The sequence below is a fragment of the Balaenoptera acutorostrata genome, chromosome 10 (assembly GCF_949987535.1).
Source record: "Balaenoptera acutorostrata chromosome 10, mBalAcu1.1, whole genome shotgun sequence".
Classification (NCBI taxonomy): domain Eukaryota; kingdom Metazoa; phylum Chordata; class Mammalia; order Artiodactyla; family Balaenopteridae; genus Balaenoptera; species Balaenoptera acutorostrata.
The window spans coordinates 13,321,140-13,345,855 of NC_080073.1; the positions used below are offsets into that span (position 1 = coordinate 13,321,140).

Below are 24,716 nucleotides of genomic sequence, written 5' to 3' on the forward strand. Positions count from 1 at the left end.
GCAATGAAAGACACAGAACTGCCGATAGTTGTAAACAGGATTAGAAGAAAGGCAAAAGCATATCGTCAAGAGACAGCTGAAGTTTTGGGACTTAGTTGTCTGGGGCTGATCCCTGCTGTGTGACTTCCTGTGAGTCTCTTAATGTCTCTGGGCCTTAGTTTATTGACCTGTGAAAGAAGGATGCATTGCCTACCGTGCTAGCTTGTGAGAATTAAATGACATTGTATGTGTATGTGAAATCCTGAAAACTGTGAAGCACAGGCTAAATTTAAACTAGTATTACGGACGGCTACTATCAGTTTTCTTTGTGAAACAATTATGTCAAAGACATTAAATCTAATTCAAGGAGAGCTGTGATTTTTTTTTTTTAAACCTGAAATCTATTTTTCATTTATAACACTTGGGTTCTCATCCAGATTCTACTATTTATTAATCAAGTCTTATAATTGCTAGTAAAATAGGATAATTGCTACCATATTTCACAGAGATTCTGTGAGGATTAAAGAGCTGATACATATGAAAATGCTTGATAAATGATTAGGCACTTTGCAAATATAAGGTATCATCATCATCATGATTATTAATACTACTTTACCTAAGACATTTCATGTGCTAGGACTTTGAACAGAGGCTTAAACAAAAAATATGCCTCACAAGGGGGTATGTGCAGGGAAAGTGGGAAGTCATAGGGGTTTAAAGGAAATGGCTACATTATCTCAATAATTTGTTTTATTCAACAAGGGCTTGAAAGTCAAAGAAACCAGTTGTAGCCAGCAGATTTCAGAGCACAGAAATCCATTAACAGAATTTTATGGCTGTGTGGTTTGGAGTGTGCTGTCCTTATTTGCAGATTTTGACCAGATCTGTGTTTTTAAGGTAAAAGTGAAACAAGGAAAAAAATAAAGTCGGGATTGAGGTATGAGTCTCACAGAAGGAGACCCCAATAACTTTCTCTTTCCCTTCGAAGTCATACAGACCAAACTGTTTACTGAGATCTACATTTATGTTCCTACCAAAGAGAACAAAACAGCACTGTTGTCTGCTCTGTTCCTGACCGAACACTCAGAGCCGCTCAGAGGACAAGGAAATAATAACTTTTCCAAACACTGCAATAGGTCAGCTCTCCCAAGCGTCATCTGTACCATACTGACCCAGGAGGTAGAAACTGAGAAATGGGCTTGACTTCAGAATTGCTTCCTTACCTCTTCTGTTATCCAGCGCTAACCCTATAGACACTAATGATCTTGGTGACTAATACACTTAGCTCTCACAATTTGTAGCGCTGTCCCGCATTTTGCAGTTACTTCTTAGCAATGGTTGATTGGTGCTAGTACTGGTATCACAAAAGAGACAAACACTTCCCATACAAAAGGCTAATGAGAGTGATTCCATGGACAGAGGTCTCGACAAAAGGCGGTCACTAGTGCTTGACTCCATCACGGGTATCTCCATCTGTGCCTCAGCCCCGGCTGATGTGCAGCCCGTCCAGCATGAAGTGCATATCTGTCTGATTGGCAGGACATCTATTTTGATTGCCCAAGCATCTGTTCTGATTGGTGGGTGCCTGTGCCATTCTGAGAGATAATATTTTTATTTTTTATTATCTCTTATGCCCAAGACATTTATTCTAGTCTGAAAACAAATATTCTGCTTAATCTATGAAGGTTTTCTCAGTATATATGCTCATGTTATTAGAATTAATGTTACCCTTCCTTCAATGAATACAACCGTTAATGTTTCTTACATACTTCTTTTGTGGTAGGCATTGGGCTATGTAGTTTTCTAGACCTGAAGGTATTTAATATCCTCAATGCCTTTGTGAAGTAGTTAATATCACTCTCACTTGGGCAAAGTTATTAGGCTGAACCGTATCAAAGTGGTTCAGAATGGTTAATAACGGCAATTTCATCCAGCCTTCCTCAACCAGGGCTCCAAGAGAGAATTTCTAATGACTCGAGTCATCCACTGATGTAATGAATTAACTTCTGTCTCACGCATCTAAAATGGTACCAGTTGTATACGATCATTGGGAGAGTTGAGAAAATAGTTACTCAAACCATTTTTGGTGTTCTGTAATTCAGTGGAGAGGTACTGTTTGAGAAAGGCAGCAAGAATGTAAATAAGAGGAACAGCACTAACTTTGAGAGGAACATAGGCCCTCCATATATCATACGGATAATTTATAAGCCTTAGTCCATTTATTCCCAACATAAGGGATGGGGGTAAGATGAGGTGAGTAAATCAGATTCCTGTCGGAGCATGAGGGATGGGAGGGCTTTTCAACACAGACTCATGCTTATATTCTGCTGTCTTTGATTGGACCCCTCCATGATAATAGCAGCCAGAATGAACCTGTTTTGTTTTGTTTTTAAAAATTTTTTTTGGAGTACAGTTGATTTACAATGTTGTGTTAGTTTCAGGTGTACAGCAAAGTGAATCAGTTATACATACATATATCCACTCCTTTTCAGATTCTCTTCCCATACAGGTCATTACAGAGTATTGAGTAGAGTTCCCTGAGCTATTCAATAGGTCCTTATCAGTTATCTACTTTACGTATAGTAGTGTGTATATGTCAATCCCAATCTCCCAATTTATCCCTCCCCCCTGAATCTTCATTACTAATAGGAGAGTAGGGCTATGTTAGGGTAGAACAACTTTTTTTTTAAGATTTTTTTTTGATGTGGACCATTTTTAAAGTCTTTATTGAATTTGTTACAATATTGCTTCTGGTTTTTGTTTTTTTTTTCTGAGATATACATTTTAAAGTAATAACTAGGATTATTACTTATAACATTATACCAGAACATATAAGATTTTTAGAAATTTCATGTAATGTCTGAAACATTTATATTAACATATTTCCATACAAATAACCCAATGAAAGTTTAGTATTAGTTGTTTTGTTTGTTTTTTTATATTGCAGGTTCTTATTAGGCATCAATTTTATACACATCAGTGTATACATGTCAATCCCAATCGCCCAATTCAGCACACCACCATCGCCACCCCACCGCAGTTTTCCCCCCTTGGTGTCCATATGTCCATTCTCTACATCTGTGTCTCAACTTCTGCCCTGCAAACTGGCTCATCTGTACCATTTTTCTAGGTTCCACATACATGCATTAATATACGATATTTGTTTTTCTCTTTCTGACTTACTTCACTCTGTATGACAGTCTCTAGATCCATCCACGTCTCAACAAATGACTCAATTTCGTTCCTTTTTATGGCTGAGTAATATTCCATTGTATATATGTACCTCAACTTCTTTATCCATTCGTCTGTTGATGGGCATTTAGGTTGCTTCCATGACCTGGCTATTGTAAATAGTGCTGCAATGAACATTCGGGTGCATGTGTCTTTTTTTTTTTTTTTTTTTTTTTTTATATTTTATTTATTTATTTATTTATTTATGGCTGTGTTGGGTCTTCGTTTCTGTGCGAGGGCTTTCTCCAGTTGCGGCAAGTGGGGGCCATTCTTCATCGCGGTGCGCGGGCCTCTCACTATCGCGGCCTCTCGTTGCGGAGCACAGGCTCCAGACGCGCAGGCTCAGTAATTGTGGCTCACGGGCCCAGTCGCTCACGGCATGTGGGATCTTCCCAGACCAGGGCTCGAACCCGTATCCCCTGCATTGGCAGGCAGATTCTCAACCACTGCGCCACCAGGGAAGCCCGCATGTGTCTTTTTGAATTACGGTTTTCTCTGGGTATATGCCCAGTAGTGGGATTGCTGGATCATATGGTAATTCTATTTTTAGTTTTTTAAGGTACCTCCATATTGTTCTCCATAGTGGCTGTATCAATTTACATTCCCACCAACAGTGCAAGAGGGTTCCCTTTTCTCCACACCCTCTCCAGCATTTGTTGTTTGTAGATTTTCTGATGATGCCCATTCTAACAGGAGTGAGGTGATACCTCATTGTAGTTTTGATTTGCATTTCTCTAATAATTAGTGATGTTGAACAGCTTTTCATGTGCTTTGTGGCCGTCTGTATATCTTCTTTGGAGAAATGTCTTTTTAGGTCTTCTGCCCATTTTTGGATTGGGGTGTTTGTTTCTTTGATATTGAGCTGAATGAGCTGTTTATATATTTTGGAGATTAATCCTTTGTCCGTTGATTCATTTGCAAATATTTTCTCCCATTCTGAGGGTTGTCTTTTCGTCTTGTTTATGGTTTCCTTTGCTGTGCAAAAGCTTTGAAGTTTCATTAGGTCCCACTTGTTTATTTTTGTTTTTATTTCCATTACTCTAGGAGGTGGATCAAAAAAGATCTTGCTGTGATTTATGTCAAAGAGTGTTCTTCCTATGTTTTCCTCTAAGAGTTCTATAGTGTCCAGTCTTATATTTAGGTCTCTAATCCATTTTGAGTTTATTTTTGTGTATGGTGTTAGGGAGTATTCTAATTTCATTCTTTTACATGTAGCTGTCCAGTTTTCCCAGCACCACTTATTGAAGAGACTGTCTTTTCTCCATTGTATATCTTTGCCTCCTTTGTCATAGATTAGTTGACCATAGGTGCGTGGGTTAATCTCTGGGCTTTCTATCTTGTTCCATTGATCTATGTTTCTGTTTTTGTGCCAGCACCATATTGTCTTGATTACTGTAGCTTTGTAGTATAGTCTGAGGTCAGGGAGTCTGATTCCTCCAGCTCCATTTTTTTCCCTCAAGACTGCTTAGGCTATTCGGGGTCTTTTGTGTCTCCATACAAATTTTAAGATGATTTGTTCTAGCTCCGTAAAAAATGCCATTGGTAATTTGATAGGGATTGCATTGAATCTGTAGATTGCTTTGGGTAGTATACTCATTTTCACAATGTTGAATCTTCCAATCCAAGAACATGGTATATCTCTCCATCTGTTGGTATCATCTTTAATTTCTTTCATCAGTGTCTTATAGTTTTCTGCATACAGGTCTTTTGTCTCCCTAGGTAGGTTTATTCCTAGGTATTTTATTCTTTTTGTTGCAATGGTAAATGGGAGTGTTTCCATAATTTCTCTTTCAGATTTTTCATCATTAGTGTATAGGAATGCAAGAGATTTCTGTGCATTAATTTTGTATCCTGCAACTTTACCATATTCATTGATTAGCTCTAGCAGTTTTCTGGTGGCAGTTTTAGGATTCTCTATGTACAGTATCATGTCATCCGCAAACAGTGACAGTTTTACTTCTTCTTTTCCAATTTGTATTCCTTTTATTTCTTTTTCTTCTCTGATTGCCGTGGCTAGGACTTCCAGAACTATGTTGAATAATAGTGGTGAGAGTGGACATCATTGTCTTGTTCCTGATCTTAGAGGAAATGCTTTCAGTTTTTCACCACTGAGAATGATGTTTGCTGTGGGTTTGTCATATATGGCCTTTATTATGTTGAGGTAGGTTCCCTCTATGCCCACTTTCTGGAGAGTTTTTATCATAAATGGGTGCTGAATTTTGTCAAAAGCTTTTTCTGCATCTATTGAGATGATCATATGGTTTTTATTCTTCAGTTTGTTAATATGGTGTATCACATTGATTGATTTGCGTATATTGAAGAATCCTTGCATCCCTGGGATAAATCACACTTGATCGTGGTGTATGATCCTTTTAATGTGTTGTTGGATTCTGTTTGCTAGTATTTTGTTGAGGATTTTTGCATCTATATTCATCAGTGATATTGGTCTGTAATTTTCTTTTTTTGTAGTGTCCTTGTCTGGTTTTGGTATCAGGGTGATGGTGGCCTCATAGAATGAGTTTGGGAGTGTCCCTTCCTCTGCAATTTTTTTTCAAAAGTTTGAGAAGGATGGGTGTTAGCTCTTCTCTAAATGTTTGATAGAATTCACCTGTGAAGCCATCTGGTCCTGGACTTTTGTTTGTTGGAAGATTTTTAATCACAGTTTCAATTTCATTACTTGTGATTGGTCTGTTCATATTTTCTATTTCTTCCTGGTTCAGTCTTGGAAGGTTATACCATTCTAAGAATTTGTCCATTTCTTCCAGGTTGTCCATTTTATTGGCATAAAGTTGCTTGTAGTAGTCTCTTAGGATGCTTTGTATTTCTGCGGTGTCTGTTGTAACTTCTCCTTTTTCATTTCTGATTTTATTGATTTGAGTCCTCTCCCTCTTTTTCTTGATGAGTCTGGCTAATGGCTTATCAATTTTGTTTATCTTCTCAAAGAACCAACTTTTAGTTTTATTGATCTTTGCTATTGTTTTCTTTGTTTCTATTTCATTTATTTCTGCTCTGATCTTTATGACTTCTTTCCTTCTGCTAACTTTGGGTTTTGTTTGTTCTTCTTTCTCTAGTTTCTTTAGGTGTAAGGTTAGATTGTTTACTTGAGATTTTTCTTGTTTCTTGAGTTAGGCTTGTATAGCTATAAACTTCCCTCTTAGAACTGCTTTTGCTGCATCCCATAGGTTTTGGGTCGTCGTGTTTTCATTGTCATTTGTCTCTAGGTATTTTTTGATTTCCTCTTTGATTTCTTCAGTGATCTCTTGGTTATTTAGTAACGTATTGTTTAGCCTCCATGTGTTTGTCTCTTTTACTTTTTTTTCCCTGTAATTCATTTCTAATCTCATAGCGTTGTGGTCAGAAAAGATGCTTGATATGATTTCAATTTTCTTAAATTTACTGAGGCTTGATTTGTGACCCAAGATGTGATCTATCCTGGAGAATGTTCCGTGCGCACTTGAGAAGAACGTGTAATCTGCTGTTTTTGGATGGAATGCCCTATATATATCAATTAAATCTATCTGGTCTATTGTGTCATTTAAAGCTTCTGTTTCTTTATTTATTTTCATTTTGGATCATCTGTCCATTGGTGTAAGTGAAGTGTTAAAGTCCCTCACTATTACTGTGTTACTGTCGATTTCCTCTTTTATAGCTGTTAGCAGTTGCCTTATGTATTGAGGTGCTCCTATGTTGGGTGCATATATATTTATAATTGTTATATCTTCTTCTTGGATTGATCCCTGGATCATTATGTAGTGCCCTTCCTTGTCTCTTGTAACATTCTTTATTTTAAAGTCTATTTTATCTGATATGAGTATAGCTACTCCAGCTTTCTTTTGATTTCCATTTGCATGGAATATCTTTCTCCATCCCCTCACTTTCAGTCTGTATGTGTCCCTAGGTCTAAAGTGGGTCTCTTGTAGACAGCATATATATGGGTCTTGTTTTTGTATCCATTCAGCCAGTCTATGTCTTTTGGTTGGGGCATTTAATCCATTCACGTTTAAGGTAATTATCGATATGTATGTTCCTATGACCATTTTCTTAATTGTTTTGGGTTTGTTTTTGTAGGTCCTTTTCTTCTCTTGTGTTTCCCACTTAGAGAAGTTCCTTTAGCATTTCTTGTAGAGCTGGTTTGGTGGTGCTGAATTCTCTTAGCTTTTGCTTGTCTGTAAAGCTTTTGATTTCTCCATCAAATCTAAATGAGATCCTTGCCGGGTAGAGTAATCTTGGTTGTAGGTTCTTCCCTTTCATCACTTTAAATATATCATGCCACTCCCTTCTGGCTTGCAGAGTTTCTGCTGAGAAATCAGCTGTTAACCTTATGGGAGTTCCCTTGTATGTTATTTGTCATTTTTCCCTTGCTGCTTTCAATAATTTTTCTTTGTCTTTCATTTTTGCCACTGTGATTACTATGTGTCTCGGCGTGTTTCTCCTTGGGTTTATCCTGTATGGGACTCTCTGCGCTTCCTGGACTTGGGTGGCTATTTCCTTTCCCATGTTAGGGAAGTTTTCGACTATAATCTCTTCAAATATTTTCTCGGGTCCTTTCTCTCTCTCTTCTCCTTCTGGGACCCCTATAATGCGAATGTTGTTGCGTTTAATGTTGTCCCAGAGGTCTCTTAGGCTGTCTTCATTTCTTTTCATTCTTTTTTCTTTAGTCTGTTCCGCAGCAGTGAATTCCACCATTCTGTCTTCCAGGTCACTTATCCGTTCTTCTGCCTCAGTTATTCTGCTATTGATTCCTTCTAGTGTAGTTTTCATTTCAGTTATTGTATTGGTCATCTCTGTTTGTTTGTTCTTTAATTCTTCTTGGTCTTTGTTAAACATTTCTTGCATCTTCTCAATCTTTGCCTCCATTCTTATTCCGAGGTCCTGGATCATCTTCACTATCATTATTCTGAATTCTTTTTCTGGAAGGTTGCCTATCTCCACTTCATTTAGTTGTTTTTCTGGGGTTTTTTCTTGTTCCTTCATCTGGTACATAGCCCTCTGCCTTTTCATCTTCTCTATCTTTCTGTAACTGTGGTTTTTGGTCCACAGGCTCCAGGATTGTAGTTTTTCTTGCTTCTGCTGTCTGCCCTCTGGTGGTTGAGGCTATCTAAGAGGCTTGATGGGAGCTGGGTTTTTTTTTACGTTTTGGTTTTTTTGGCTGTGAAGCATGTGGGATCTTGGCTTCCCGACCAGGGATTGAACCCGCACCCCCTGCATTGGATGGTAAAGTCTTAACCACTGGACCTTCAGGGAAGTCCCAAGGGCAGAAAAATTATTTTTGAGAATGATTGTGATAGATTCAAACTGTTTCCACAGTTAACCTCTTCTTGGTGTGAGTTCAATGATACTATGTGTGTTTTATGGAAAGTAAGGCATTTTGAAAATTCAACGATTAGAATTCAAATTATCTGGAGATATTAAATAATCTGATCAGACTTTCAGATGCAAGAAAGAGAACCCTAACCTCACAATGATAAGTCTTCTACAAGAGCCAAAGGGTGTTTAATCAGCAGCCTAAAAGCATCTGAGTAAACTGTCCTTAAGCTATTTTCTTCATCAGGTTCAATGGCATATGGTACAGTATGGGGCAGAGGACTTGGGATTTGAAGTTTGAAGCTGATTTCTGCCATTTAGTAGCAGTGAGGGCCAGGCAAGCCATATATCTCCCATTAGCCTCAGTTTTCTCATTCACACACAGTAATGAATAACTAACCTATAGGGTTAAGGATTATGAGGATGAGAAAAGGCGTGGCCTATAGGTGGCTCAATGAGCAGGGTTGCATTCATCACACAAAAAGGAGCAGATACTAACCAAGAGATTTTGGAAATAAGGTGTTTGAACAAAAGTTAGTCTAAACAACTCGTTTGAGTCAGTTTTGAGACGTTTAGTTGCTGACTGCATTTCCTGTGGATAGTATGATATTAATACTTACCCCTCCGACTCTTTCAAAGTGGTCCCCGTCTTTGTCAAAGTCTATCAGGTGTCCATTAAATGACCAAGTAAACACGATGTTTAGCGAGTGATCGTGGGTTACCTGGCACGGCAGAACGATACTTTCTCCAACAGTGACATCCATACTGGAAGGGGGTACCATTACCCTTGTTGGATCTGGAGAGTGAAAACAAAACAACAAAGCCTGTGAGCTGGTGTGGAAATAAAACGTAGAATCCAAGTGCAGGATGAAATACTAAGGAGTTTTGCTTTATTTTGTCTTAGTCTGTGCCCGGCAAACCTTAGTCATCTGGGAAGCTCAGAGTCGGGCCAAGAGGTCATTTTTAATATGAAAAGATGAAAACATTTATTATGTGAGCCTTCACAGAGCAGCAGAACTCAGCTGGGGAGCCCTGGGGTTAGCTCTCTTAAGACACTTATGGATGGGCCTACCTCTGGCAGACTGCTCTGAAATTATCTCTTCAAAAAGGTTTTTAGATCTCCCCAGTTTCACTAGAAAGCAATACTGCAGCTGAGTGCAAACAGGAAAATCCATGTTGATTTGAAGTTTGTTGGGTTTTTTTTCTATTATAAAAGTGATACATGTTTAGTATAGGGAATTTAGAAAATTCAGGGAATTTGAAAGAAGGGACCAAAACAAAACAAAACAAAATCCTACTTAGTTTCTTACTATCCAGATAAAACCCCTATTTTCACTTTAGTATAATTTCCTCCTGTCTTTTGGATTCATAGTTTTTCAGTTGTCTTGTTTTGCATTATTGTAAACATGCTACTCATGTGATTTTCCTTTTTTCTCTACTTAATACAGGCTTATACCTTTATCCACATATTTTTGTAACCTGCACAATATGCTGTTAATAGTTTCAATCATTTTGAAACTAGTAAACAGTTTAGCAAATTTTATTATAATTATAAATAATGCTGTAATGAACATCACCGACAAAATGATATGTATATATAACTTACTGAACAATAGTTGATTTATAATGTTGTGTTAGTTTCTGCTGTACAGCAAAGTGATTCAGTTATACATATATATACATTCTTTTTCAGATTCTTTTCCACTATAGGTTATTACAAGATATAGAATATAGTTCCCTGTGCTATACAGTAGGTCCTTGTTTATTTTATATACAGTAGTGTGTATCTGTTCCTCCCAAACTCCTAATGTAGTGCCCACCTTCCCCTTTGGTAACAATAAGATTGTTTTCTACATCTCTGAGTCTTTCTGCTTTGTAAATAAGTTCATTTGTATCATTATTTTAGATTCCCCATATCAATGATATAATAATATTTGTCTTTCTCTGTCTGACTTTACTCATATATTACTTCTTGAAAATACGGACTACTAATTCATTTTTAAATTCACCCTTTACATTACAGTTTTAATTGGGAACAGAAAGGACTTGCTTAGCCAAGATAGTTTATAAACTCTAAAACTACATTCACACATAGGTAGTCTCTTATTTTTCACTGAAATAGGCTTTCATAAATGGTGTCAGAGAATAAAATGGTGAAAAACAATTTGAGTTAAATAAAAAGGTCATATAAGAGCCTAAAGAATGAAATTATGAATTCAGCCATATTCCAGAAATTTCTCTGTACTAAACCAAGTCAAACAAAACCAACCAAACAATCTATAATAAAGAAGACAAATCAAAAGCAAACAAAAACAATATAAGAACAATGGTTAATCCCGTTCAACATTCACAGGATTGTGTTTCACACACTGTGTGGCACACAAACATTTATTGAATGTAGCTCTTAGATTAAAATCTCAGCTGAGAATTTTGTAATGGAGTCTCATAGAAGACTTTTGATTGGTCTTTTTTTCCAACAACCCACCCACTAAAATTTCCTCTTTAAAGAGAGTATTTAGAACAGTTTTTCTACCCTTTTATCCAACTGTGGAAAGCAAACATCTCAGGTCATTAAAAAAGGAAAGTCTGTGTCCATAAATAGATTATAATCTAGTGGAGGGATATACTTTTGCTGTTTTCTGAAAGCAGGTAAAGCTCATGATGAGAGGACTGGTGTGCTTTTAGTCACTGCTGAACGAATGATGTCCATGAAATGAGAAGTGAAAAACAGGTACTTCTAGCTAAGAGGTAATGGGAGACAAAACTGTTTGTTTCAAAACCTGAGGCTTTTTGCAAGTCACCTAATCAAAATATACTCCATTGATTAACTGACCCACAGGAAAAGATACAGATTGAGATTTTTTTAAATGAGTGAAGGAGTTGAGAGCAAATCGCCTTAGAATAATGCTAAGCAGAAAATCTAGGAATAGCTCCATTTGACTTAACATGTCATTTATCATTTTTTAATTTAAATTTTCACCTATAAAATGAAGATTGGAACATATAAGTCCTGGACAAATGATATGTGTCTATGGTTTGTATTTGGCAAGATGTCACCTTATTCTATTTTAAATAGCTGTCCACTGATTTCACAATTTAGATTTTCATTTTAATGTACCTTCATTCATTTGTTGATCTATCTGCCAAGCACTCATTAGGTGTTATAAGGATAACAGTGCCCTAGTACCAAGATATAAAAAACTTATTTGTAAAAACTAATTGAGCCCCTCACATTCTAGATACCATGTTACATGCTTGACAAGGATTGTTTCATTTATTCTCAACAAATATGTAGTATTATCAGCTCTATTTAACAGATGAGGGAAACTGATACCTAAGGGTGGTTGAGGAATTATCTATTGTGCTAAGCTGACTCCCTTCATTTAGCTGAAAACATGATATCCATTCACAAATCATCCATGCAACAAGGCTAAGGGCATAATATAGCAATTTGCACTCTTGATTATGTGTAGTCAGCTGAGGATATGTAAATGCAGAAGAAATTCAAAGAAGGCCATGGGGTGAAGATGGTTTCAGAGGGCTTCACTGCAAGAGTAATCAAGTTACTGCCTTAGACAGGTAAAAAGCAGTGATGATTTTACGCCTAAAATGCTGGCTCTAGCTATAAGCTTACACATCACACTGATGAGTGCAGAGTCAAATGTCCAGGTTCAAGTCCTTAAAAATGTCTTGCAGTTGGCACATACCTTAAAGCCTAGAGTCATATACAATTCTGGCTGACATTTTTAATTGACATTTGTTTCCTAAAGAAATGTTCATCCCTTTATGCACATGTAGCTATCTGGGACAGATTTTATTACTGGTGAACTCAGTTGCCTGTTAACCAAGGACCAGAGAAGTGCTCTAAATCAAGGATTATGCTGGTACAGTTGCTGTGCTGACAGCTGCTAATTCATTACCTTAGCACTTGTCACCAATTCACATTTTGAGCCCTGAAGTACCAAGAATCAATGCAAAGGAAGTCAAGCACTGTACACACACCAGAGAGGTCTCCTTGGGACTAGAGAAGATTAAACTAAAGAGGTTCAAAACCTCATTAGCTACTTGGTTTTCTCAAATTGTATGCTTGTTCAGTACTCCTGTTTTCTGTGTTATGAATTCTGATGCTTTTTACTTGATGAATTTCTTGAAATTTGAATACAAACACTGTACACAAATAAACAGATGGCTTCTTCAAAACAAAACTGTCTCCCCTCCTTTGGTTTTAATTCATCAAGATCAGGAAGAACCTATATTTACGACTTCTGTTCTGAAGAGTCACTCCAGCTATTGTTCTGTGCACAGAACTCTCAAAGGCAATTAGAACTCAAGATGTGAATTGATGTCTGGGTTTGGATGTTATTAAATAGCAACAATAAATAGGACCAACAACACTCCTAAACTTTCTAGCTTGTGGTTGGCTCATCCCATGGAGAATGATAAATTCAGAACTCCAGAGGACTGATGCTCCAAAAAAAAAAAAAAAAAAAAAAAAAAAAATATATATATATATATATATATATATATTTACCAAGTGCTTAACCCTCCTAGAGTAAAAAAAATTCTTTTATGCTTTATAGTGTTTTCTATAATATAGAGAGGTCAGAAAGTAAACTATGCTTTGTTCTAAAGGTCAAAACAACCATGGAAGGTAGATTTAATTATTAACCACTCTGTTAATGATTAGGTCAACACTTAGATGCATAATTTCTTACACTAACAATGAAATATCAGAAAGGGAACGTAAAAAACAATACCTTTTAAAATCGTACCCAAAAAATGCCTAAGAATAAACCTGACCAAGGAGGTGAAAGACATATGCTGAGAACTATAAAACATTAATGAAGGAAATTAAAAAGGATTCAAAGAAATGGAAAGATATCCCATGCTTTTGGATTGGAAGAATTAATTTTGTTAAAATGGCAATACTACCCAAAGCAATCTACAGATTTATTGTGATCCCTATCAAATTACCCATGACATTCTGCACAGGACTAGAAAAAGTAGTCCAAAAATATATATGGAACCATAAAAGGCCCAGAATTGCCAAAGCAATCCTGAGGAAAAAAATAAAGCAGGAGGCATAAGTCTCTCAGACTTCAGATAATACTACAAAGCTACAGTAATCAAAACAGTGTGGTATTGGTATAAAAACAGACATATAGATCAATGGAACAGAATAGAGAGCCCAGAAATAAACCCACACACCTACGGTCAATTAATCTTCGACAAAGGAGGCAAGACTATAAAATGAGAAAAAGACAGTCTCTTCCACAAGTGGTGCTGGAAGAGTTGAACAACTGCATGTAAATCAATGAAGTTAGAACACACCCTCACACCACGCACAAAAAAGAAACTCAAAATGGCTTAAAGACTTAAACATAAGACATGACGCCATAAAACTCCTAGAAGAGAGCATAGGCAAAACATTCTCTGACATAAATTGTACCAATGTTTTCTTAGGTCAGTCTCCCAAGGCAATAGAAACAAAAACAAAAATAAACAAATGGGACCTAGTCAAACTTATAAGCTTTTGCACAGCAAAGGAAACCATAAAAAACAAAACAAAAACAAAACAAAGCAAAAAACAAAAAAAGCCCACAAAAAATGAAAAAACCTACAGAATGGAAGAAAATATTTGCAAATGATGTGACCGACAAGGGCTTAATCTCCAAAATATACAAATAGCTCAACAACAGAAAAACAAACAACCTGATTGAAAAATGGGCAGAAGACCTTAACAGACATTTCTCCAAAGAAGACGTACAGATGGCCAGAGGCACATGAAAAGATGCTCAGCATCACTAATTATTAGAGAAATGCAAATCAAAACTACAATGAGGTATCACCTCACACCAGTCAGAATGGCCATCATTAAAAAATCTACAAATAACAAATGCTGGAGAGGGTGTGGAGAAAAGGGAACTCTCCTACATTGTTGGTGGGAATGTAAGTTGATGCAGCCACTACAGAGAGCAGTATGCAGGTTCCTCGGGAAACTAAAAATAGAAATACCATATGATCCAACAATCTTACTCCTGGGCATATACATGGACAAAACTATAATTCAGAAAGATACATGCACCCCTATATTCATAGCAGCACGATTTCCACTCCATCGACATGAGTGGATAAAGAAGGTGCGGTGTATATAACATACTAAGTGAAGTAAGTCAGAAACAGAAAGACAAATACCACATGATATCACTTATATGTGGAATCTAAAATATGGCACAAATGAACCTATCTATGAAACAGAAACAGAATCACAGACATAGAGAACAGACTTGTGGTTGCCAAGGGGCAGCGGGGAGGGAGAGGGATGGAGTGGGAGTTTGGGGGTGGTAGATGCAAACTATTACAGTTAGAATGGATAAACAACAAGGTCCTACTGTATAGCACAGGACAGTATAACTAATCTCCTGGGATAAACCATAATGGAAAGGAATATTAAAAAATGTATATATGTGTATAACTGAGTCACTTTGCTGTACAGCAGAGACTGGCACAACATTTTAAATCAACTATACTTCAATAAAAAAAATGTAAAAAAAACCTCACATACATTTAAAGCATGTAATAAAAATGTGGACTCTAACATCTTAATGTTTTTTCTAATCTCTTAAATTTAGAGGTTTTTTTTTTTTTAAAGAAAATTATCTCTCATATTGAAGAAACACTTTGTGTTCACTGTACTTTCTTTTCCTATTAATTTTAGCTAAAATTTAATGTTTAATTTTCATTTTTGTGTTTTCTGCTTTGCTCAAATTGCTTAAGGAGAACATGTATACTTTTATAAAAACAATTATTTTTCTTAAAAGAAATCTGGCTGCACATATTCCAAGATGTTAACATTGATCAATTCTGAGGAGCATGAAAAAAAAAACAACAATTAGATGCATAAATTATAACATATTACTCAAGTCATATTATATTCTGACTTTCATTGTTGGAAGAAAAGCTTTCTGATTTCAGGCTTTTATTATCTGTAAAAACAAGTGCCTGTAGTTTATGGGATAAGAATTCCATTTTGATGTTGCTTGCCTTTTATTACACCAACCCTTCCATTTCAATTTATGATTTCTTTACCTTTCCCTCACAGTGCCAAGATATTCACTTAGCGCCTATCAAAAAAAGTGTTTAAAATGTGTGTTTTAGTCATCTTCATTCATGGGAGGTATACATATCCTTTTGTTAGTGAATTTCTTAACTGTAATGGTTTTGATGATGCCTTGCAGTCAGGTTGTGTCTTCTTTTTTATATTAAATTTTGCAGGGAAACTTTAAAAAATGGGATCCTTCAAAAACAAGAGTTAGTGAAAGAGCTGACAGTCAACTCACCTCAAGTGACACTAAAGGGGATTGGATAGAGAACTATTTTTAATAGTCGTTAAAGGCCACAACAAAGACAGTTGATTAATGATCACAATCAACCTAGAGGGAGAATCTCTAGGGATGAATTTAAGCTCTCTCTGGTTGGTCATATTTTTTTCAGTAAAAACAAAACCAGTGCTGGATGTACTATTTTTCATCAATTTTGCATAAAACACATATAAAAAAGGGATACCCTGAACATGAGATGAGACTCAAAATTCCCAGTGATTTCAAGCTGGACCAATTCTTTATTTCAGTATGAGATCTAGTAGGGGTAAAGCAAAAAGCTACACTTATAAAATCAACTACATAGGTTCAGGCTGGGGGAAAAACTGGGTTGGCAGTTCACATGGAAAAGACTTGAGCATTTCAGTCTCAACATGGTCCATGCCGCTGCCAAAGAAAGCTAATGCAATCTTCGGCTGCATCTAAGAGCATGTGGTATTCCATCTTAGAGAGGTAAAAATCCCATTATATTCTTCATCAACGAGACCACAGCTTACTAGGAACATCCTTTGGATTCACTGACAGATTAGTCCACCTAGGTTAGTGAAGGAGCTAATAAATCTATAACAGTTAAAATAAATGAAAATGTTTTACAGGAGTAAGAGAAATGAGAGGAGACATGAGACTGGTCTACAAATATGTGAAGGGTTTATAGGCAGAAGATGAATCGAGCTCATTTTGTGTCGTCCCAAAGTAGAAAGCAACAGTAGCTACAAAGAGGCACAGTCTGGCTCTACATAAAAGAGAACTTTCCAAATAATCGGATCTTATCAACAGGAAGATGGGCTGCCTCAGGAAAACATGCATCACCATTTCTAGAAGTATTCAAGTGGAGGTGGCCTCCATCAGAGAGGGTGTGTCAGGAGACACTGAAAGCCAGCCAGGGTAGATGAAGCCTATTATTTCTCCGAAGAGTGTATGAATCCAAACCACTTTCCCAATGCTTTCCTGACCACTCTCCTCACAGGTGATCCTTTCCTTGTGTAAAGCTCGTCAGCAGTAACTGTCTGTTCTATTTCTTCAACATTAAGCTTGAGCACTGTTGTGGAATATCACTGACATATATCCCGTTTCTCCCTTGTAATCACTTTCCTGGGGGTGGGGGACCACATCTTACACTTTTATAAATCCCCCGTGCCTAGCTCTGTCCCTACTCATGAGAGTCGGTTAAAGATTAATTGGGTGATGACCCATGAATGGTAGTGTTGGTGACTAACCAAAGTAGGGACTTGAACCTTGACATGATGTAGATTGGGAAGCTGTTGTGCTGTATTTCTTATTATTTATCCTGACTTGAATTGACTACTGAACAGAAAAAAGTAGCTACCTAAGGGCTCAATCACTGTGCAAACTCTGACCCTTTGTCTGTGCTCATTGCTGATTTTTGCCTCCAAGGCCACATTTAGAATTTTTTCTTGCTTTTAGAAAATAATTCATTTGAAAAGTAATTTATTTAAAAAATAATTTATTTTGAAATAATTTCAAACTTATAGAAAAGTAGCCAGAAAAGTACAACGAACTCTTTCACCTTCACACAGACCCCTCCACTGTTAATATTTTATTGCATTTGCTTATTTCCTGTTTTTTCTTACGTATAATAAAGATATGTAATATATATATGGTATTATCTATAATTTATATTTACCTATTATCATGAGTCTTTTTCTGAGCCTTTTGAGAGCAACTACAGACATGCTATCTAATGGGTAGACACGCTACCCTTAAACATTCCAGTGTGTATTTCCCCAAAGAAGAACACTTTCCTAATAACCAGCACGAAATCCTCCGAGTAAGGAAATCAACCCTGGCACATCACCACTAGGCAATTCAGGTCTCATTCAAAATTTGCTAACTTTCTCAGTAACGTCTCTTTATCTTTTGGTCCAGGACCTTATCCAGGAATAAATGTTGCAATTAATTGTCATGCTTCTTTAGACTCCTTCAAGTGAGAACATTTCTTCAGTCTTTCCCTATCTTTCAAATCCCTGACAGCTTTAAAGAGAATAGACCTTACATCTTGTAGGATGACTCTCAACCTGGATTCATCGGATGTTTCCTCATGACCTGATTTAGCTCTGTACTCTCAGCAGGAACAACACTGAAACGCTGCGTGGTACCTTCAAAGTGTGTCGAATCAGGAGCTGTGTGATGTGACGTGAACTCATCTCAACACTGACCAAGGACCATGTTAACTCTAATCACGGGTCATGCTGGCGTACGCCTGGCTTCTCTCCTTTGTATTTAGCATTTTCCCCCTTGCAACTGATTAGCACTTTGTGGGGAGGTATTCCAAAATTACACCAATATTCTGATGCTCATCAAACCTCCACCTACCAGCCTTAGGATCCATTGAAGACTCCTGCCTGAAGCAACCACCTCTCCGATGTTGCAAAAAGGCAAATCTCTATCATTTCTTCTACATATACTAGATGACATTCTACTTTAAAAAAGAGCTTTCCTGGGACTTCCCTGGCGGTCCTGGGATTAGGACTCCGCACTTCCACTGCAGGGGGCATGGGTTCGATCCCTGGTCAGGGAACTAAGACCCTACATGCCGCGCAGCATGGCCAAGAAAAACTAAAAGAAAAAAGAAAAAAAAGCTTTCCTCTCTCATTCATTCATTCATTCATTCATGAACTTATTCATTCATTCTTGGCTTCCTATTTTATTCAATGAATTGTAATACATTACTATTGTTATTTATTTCGATGTTCAAATTGTCCCCATTTTGGCCAGTGGCAGTACTTTTGCGCTGGTTCTTGTGCCCTTGGGACATTTTGTTATCATTTGTTAAGTGTTTCCTTACTTTCTGGTGCAGTAAGATGTTCCAGGCTCATCTTATATGTTGCTATAGCCATAGAATCAGGTCAGCAATTTCCCCAGAGAGGACTGGTTCTTTTTAGTGGAGGATGGTTTTGAGAAACCAAGATGCAGATACCCCTCTGTTCATTGATTCTGGTCCCTCTCAGCCAAAGGGCTGAGCATGCACATACACACACACACACACACACACACACACACACACACACACACACACATGTGTATAATACACATACATATACATCTGTAACTGTCTCTATATTCTATCCCAAAACACTTATTTGCTTAATCAACTTACTTTTTGGTTTGGTATAATCAATCCCCCAACTTTGTCAACTGTCTCCTCTGCCCATCACTGCTGCACCCACGCTCCACTATCCCACGCCCTGGGATTCTGGACACACAGATGCATGCCTCCATATCCCTCTCCAACCCACCTCACCGCCCTGTATCCTCAGCCTGTACTGACTCTTCTTGTGTTGGGAAGAGGAGGGATAATAGGAAGACAAAGGAAAGCAGTGGAAGGCAAGACAGGACTTAGATCGCGTTAGTATTCAAAACATAAAATGTTTAAGTGAATATACCACAGAAAAATAAAATTTAAAAGATGGCTAACTCTAATTCTAGAGCATATGCTATTTAAAAATTAAAGTTTTATGCTACTTCTTAGAAGAATGGATATAGAAAATGTATCACTTTACTAAAATTGAAACACTCTGAGCTCTGCATTTCACACCTGGGTGAAAATTTAAGTCAATACATTTATAAAAATACCTAAGGCATTACTTAAAATTAATTAAGCTTTTGGAGAATAGTTCATTATTAAATAGAATAAAATTTAAACCTAAATTGTCCAACGATAGATGAATGGATAAAGAAGATGTGGTATGTATTTACAATGGTATATTACTCAGCCATAAAAAGGAATGAAATTGGGTCATGTGTAGAGATGTGGATGAGCCTATCCACAGCACAGGTCTGTCTTGTTCACTTGCCAGGGCAACACACCAAGGCTAAAGACGTTCCCCGGAATGACATCAAGTCAAGAGATTATCATAGAGTATGTCATACAGAGTGAAGTAAGCCAGAAAGAGAAAAACAAATACCCTATATTAATGCATATATGTGGAATTACAAAAATGGTACAGATGAACCTATTTGTAGGGCAGGAATAGAGACGTAGATGAAGAGAACAGACATGTGGACACAGCAGGGGGAGGGGAGGGTGGGACAAACTGGGAGATTAGGTCTGACATAAATACACTACTATGTGTAAAACAGATAGCTAGTGGGAACCTGCTGTATAGCACAGGGACCTCAGCTCAGTGCTCTGTGACCACCTAGATGGGTGGGATGGAGGGGTGGGAGGGAGGTCCAAGAGGGAGGGGATATAGGTATACATACAGCTGATTCACTTCATTGTACAGCAGAAACTAACACAACACTGTAAAGCAATTTTACTCCAATAAAAAAAAAAAATAAACAACAGAGATTTAAGTCCAAAAAAAGGCATTACTTAAAATTAATTAAGCTTGTAGAGAATAATTCATTATTAAATAGAATAAAATTGATTAATATTCTAATTATTCTTCTCTGCTAGGTCATTTGGCTCTACATTTGAGAGCAGCTATCAAAACAAAACAACAGCATAGCTTCCGGTTTGTTTCTTTCTCTGACTTACTTCTTAGAAATCCATTCTGTCAGGGAGTCAGGTAGGAAGCAGGGAAGGATGGGGTAGGTAAGGTTATCCTTGAGAAATCTACACTACTTAGTTAAAAGTCCTTTTCAGATTGCTCCATTATTGCTACTTTTGAGAGAGTGAATTCTTCTCTTTGTTGTATTTGCCAACTATCTCTTATGGTGGCAGACTTCCTCACTGTCTTTTTTTTTTTCCTCTGGTTGTGGCGAGCGGGGACTGCTCTTCGTTGCGGTGCGCAGGCTTCTCATTGTGGTGGCTTCTCTTGTTGCGGAGCACGGGCTCTAGGCGCGCGGGCTCAGTAGTTGTGGTGCACGGGCTTAGTTGCTCCTCAGCATGGATCTTCCCAAACCAGGGCTCGAACCCGTGTCCCCTGCATTGGCAGGCGCATTCTTAACCACTGCGCCACCAGGGAAGTCCCCCTTCACTAATTTTGGTTTGGAAGTTCATCTTATAAGGGAGTTTTTCCCTCCTCATGAACATTCCTCCCTATGTGTGGTTGTAAAGCCCCGAACAGGTTATGGGAAGGGTTTGCAGTTTACACTCCATGCGAGAGCAAAATATAGGGCATGCCACCTTATATTGTACAGGCCTGGCTCTTGTTTCCTTAAGTGGCCTTGCTGCTCACTCTGGCCATAAATAAATTCCCTTTAAAAGTTCTTAAATCTGAGAATTCCCTCTCCCCTACCCAACCCCTGTTTCCTGGCAGGGAGCCAAGATCCAGGCCCTGACTTTAGGCTTAGGCAGCTTTATCTGCCAAAATACCCTGATGAAATAAAATATATTCAGTGTATAATCATCTAGATAATATCGGGCATCTATGTATTTGGTATTTGTTTCCAAGTCTCCATTTTGGTTATAATTACTACTCTTTTGGAAATCTTTTAGACACTTGATTTCTTTTAGACATTTACTCTTTACTTAGATTTGTTTTGTACTGAGCAGCTAGGCCTGTGAAATGAGAATTTAGAAAATTTTAAGACAAACGGAGGCCAATTCTCTTTGTTTATCTTACCTCTCTTTTTGTTAACACAATTTAAATCTGATTTTGTTGAGTGAAGAAGTGAAGGGCACCAGTTGAAAAAAAACCAATGATTTTATCTTGGCTGAAGACAAGGAAACTTTCCCATTTTTGGTGGTGGAAAAACCACAGTAACGGCATAGGGCACTTCAACGAGTCAAGGTTTTTAAGCAATCCACGCCAAGAAGCACTGCCACGTAGTATTGTGACCTGGTTCTCTGAACAACTTGTGCACCTTGACAAACAACATTGGAAGAAAACATAAGGCAAATTCTGGCCCCAGTCGGATTGAGCAGAAACTGGAGCCTTCTGTAAAGCAATTTACAAATCACCTCTGAGCAGAATGCTTACGGATCTATTTTCAAGGACTAGGGGAAAAACACAAAGCAGAGCTGTTTAATAAGCCTGACTGCCACAAATGGAAACTGCTACGCACGAGTCAATTGAGGGCGGCCAGGTATAGGTACTTGGGAAACAAGCAGTCAAATGATAATCAAAGTTATTAGATTTGCCTGGTCAAAATGTGTAGTGTAAAGCACCTACTTAATTATGCAGACTGCTCTCATGCCACCCGGTTGCCTTTCAGGCTTCCAAGTCAGTTACAACTATTAATAATGACTTTTTGTTTTGTCTTGTTTTGTTTTAAATAAGCAAATGATCATTTGTCTTAAAATCATTCATGGTCATCTTGTTTGCTCTTTTTTTACCTGCCACCAGGGCAAGCCAACCTCCTGGGTTTGGATTTGTGCCATGTTTTAGAAGCAAGATTCTCAGTTGGGATGTCTTTCTAAATGGAAAGAATTGTCTGCAGGTGCGCAAGTGTCCACTATGAATAAGAATATTCTGCAAACTAGAAGCCATAACAGAGGTAGAGTAGGATATGCTAAATTTGCCCTCTCATATTTTCTTTGTGAAGCTTTCTTTAAGATTTAAAAGGAATGATCTAAACAGACTATTAGAAAAGACTATTCTCATTGACAAATTAAATAAATTGCATCTTCAAGTCAAGATATAATTAAAATTACTCTATGACATTTTTGGGACCGTGACTGAAGACGAAAAAGAATGATAAATGGGAGTTACAGGTATCTTTTAACCCTGGAGAAACATTTTCATTATATAATAATTAGAATTTTTCTTTTTGAGATGGAGGGATTATAGGTCTGTTGTTTTGCAGCTACTACACGTAACTCTCCCTTAAGAGCCACTGGGCAAAAAGTTACAAAGAAATCCCATTAGTGTCAGTAAAATAAAGTAAATCCCATCGCATGCCATGCATAAGAATGGCGTAATGAGTCTTTGCTGATTAAAGGAATATATTATTGTATTTGATGGGCATCTGGCTGTATCTACCAATACAAGGTAAGAGAATATTTACCTAAACTACAAAAGAAGTGAAACGTACATCATGAGGCAAGGGCAATGACTTCCACAGACAATGCATTCCATTGTCATTATATGCAAAATAACAACTAGTGCCCCATTCTTGCAGTTTGCTACACGGGGAAGAATTAGGATCTGGTCAGTAGGTGGTGCCGAAACCACAGCAGAAGGAAAAAGCATTGCGTCTTTCTGTTTATCTGGCTCCTGTCAGCAATTTTCTACGTGTTTTCAAATTCCTCCATTTAAGGACTCTGCATCTTGGAAAAGAGGCAATAATTCTCATACTCTAAAGTGGTATTTCTTCGTTTGCCTACCGATGTGAGAGAAGGTCACCGAGGAGTATATGATGCTTAAAAAAGAAGGTATGACTATCTTTGCCCACATGACTAGGCCCCCCCCTCTACGTGGTGCAGGAAGGAGTGATGTATAAAGCTTTCTGCACAACAGAATCAAACAAGCCCACCCACCCTGGCACCTGGGCCACTACTGACTAGCTTGTTTGGAGGCTTATCCATAATTCTAAGTGAACTTTTTCCTGAAACCCTTCAGGATGGACAACTATTAATAGCTCCCAGGTCCCTGCAACTGCTGAGATCTCCTGTGTGCACGGCAGACAAGACGCCCTGAGTTGAGCTAACTAACAGGTTCCTCTCCCTGTTGCACTGCCTGCTTCAGAGTGTGATCTGTATGCACATTCAATGAAATTTAAAGGAAGAAGAGGGAAAATGAGGAGAGGCCTCAGTGAAGATTTCGTTACTGATCTTCACTGGAGGAGAAACAGGCAACTAGCTGGGAAACACACTCCTGTCGGGAAGAACTCGTTTCTGGGGTAGATTCTGAGGGTCATTGCACATTTAGTTCCATCTTCCACACCAGAGACAGGGAAACTTTTCTTTCTATTGAGAGTTGCTGACCCAAAGAGGGAAAAAAAATCAGTTGAGGGTCAGCGAAGTAGAAAGCAACTTAATTTAGTTTATTTTCAGAGAGATGTTTACAACTTTTCATGCCTTTTCAACTAGGTACAGGGAACATGAAACTCTAAAGGTACATCAAATAATTTAAAACTTACATCTAATATCTATAAAGGATAGTGGAGATGAGGGAGAATGGGAAGGCAGGGAGATGGAGGAAAGATGAAAATACAGAGAAACAGCAAGAGAGACAGAGGTAGAGAGTGGCAGAGTCGCCTTCTCCACGAACACCAAAGAAACTCCGCGCTGAATAAAGGACACAAACACCAAGAGGAAGGCATGCAGAGGCAAAAGAAGTTTTGGAAAGTGAAATAGCAGTCTTTTGTGGAGCAACATACATTCCATCCTTTGGTTTTTAGGCTATCAACAGAGAAAACCTTTGTTGGGAAAGATGCAGCTTTGTAAATTTAGTCATTTACAAAGATAAGTTCTGGAGGGGAGCAAAATCTGCTATCCCGAAATGTGCCTCTTTGGCATGAAGATTAATTTAGGCTAATTCTTTTTAAGAAACAGAAGACTCACAAAGTCTTTTTTTTTTTTTGGCTGCACTGTACAGCATGTGGGATCTTAGTTCCCTGACCAGGGATCGAACCCACGCCCCCTGCACAGGAAGTGTGGAGTCTTAACCAATGGACCACCAGGGAAGTCCCAGAAAATCTTTCTTTTTACCTCCCCCTTAGCTGCCTAAAGAATTTAGATAGAGTGCCTGTTTCCAGAATAGGGCCATCACCAGAAATATCTGCCAAGAATACGGGCTAGGTGTGGTAGGGGAAACTCGGCAGGGCCTAGAGATCAGAGCCGCTCTGGGTCCCGGTGTCTCTGCCTGGCCCAGCAAACATTTGTGTCCCAAACATTTGCTTTTCCGTTTCCAGGTCCCTTGCCTTCCTCCTCTTTGAGTCCCAAACCAGTACCCCCAACATCCTCTTTTGTTC

General features: G+C 38.0%; 1 protein-coding gene across 6 annotated transcripts in view; it reads right to left on the reverse strand.

Annotated features, from left to right (window-relative positions):
• Positions 1 to 24,716, reverse strand: part of CNTN4 (contactin 4) — a 955,661-nt gene that overhangs the window by 26,768 nt on the left and 904,177 nt on the right. For all 6 annotated transcript variants that reach the window (XM_057555542.1, XM_057555540.1, XM_007192463.2 and 3 more), the window contains one exon: positions 9,135 to 9,310. In XM_057555542.1, coding sequence (XP_057411525.1) covers positions 9,135 to 9,310 — 176 coding nt within the window. The remainder of the gene's footprint in view (positions 1 to 9,134; positions 9,311 to 24,716) is intronic.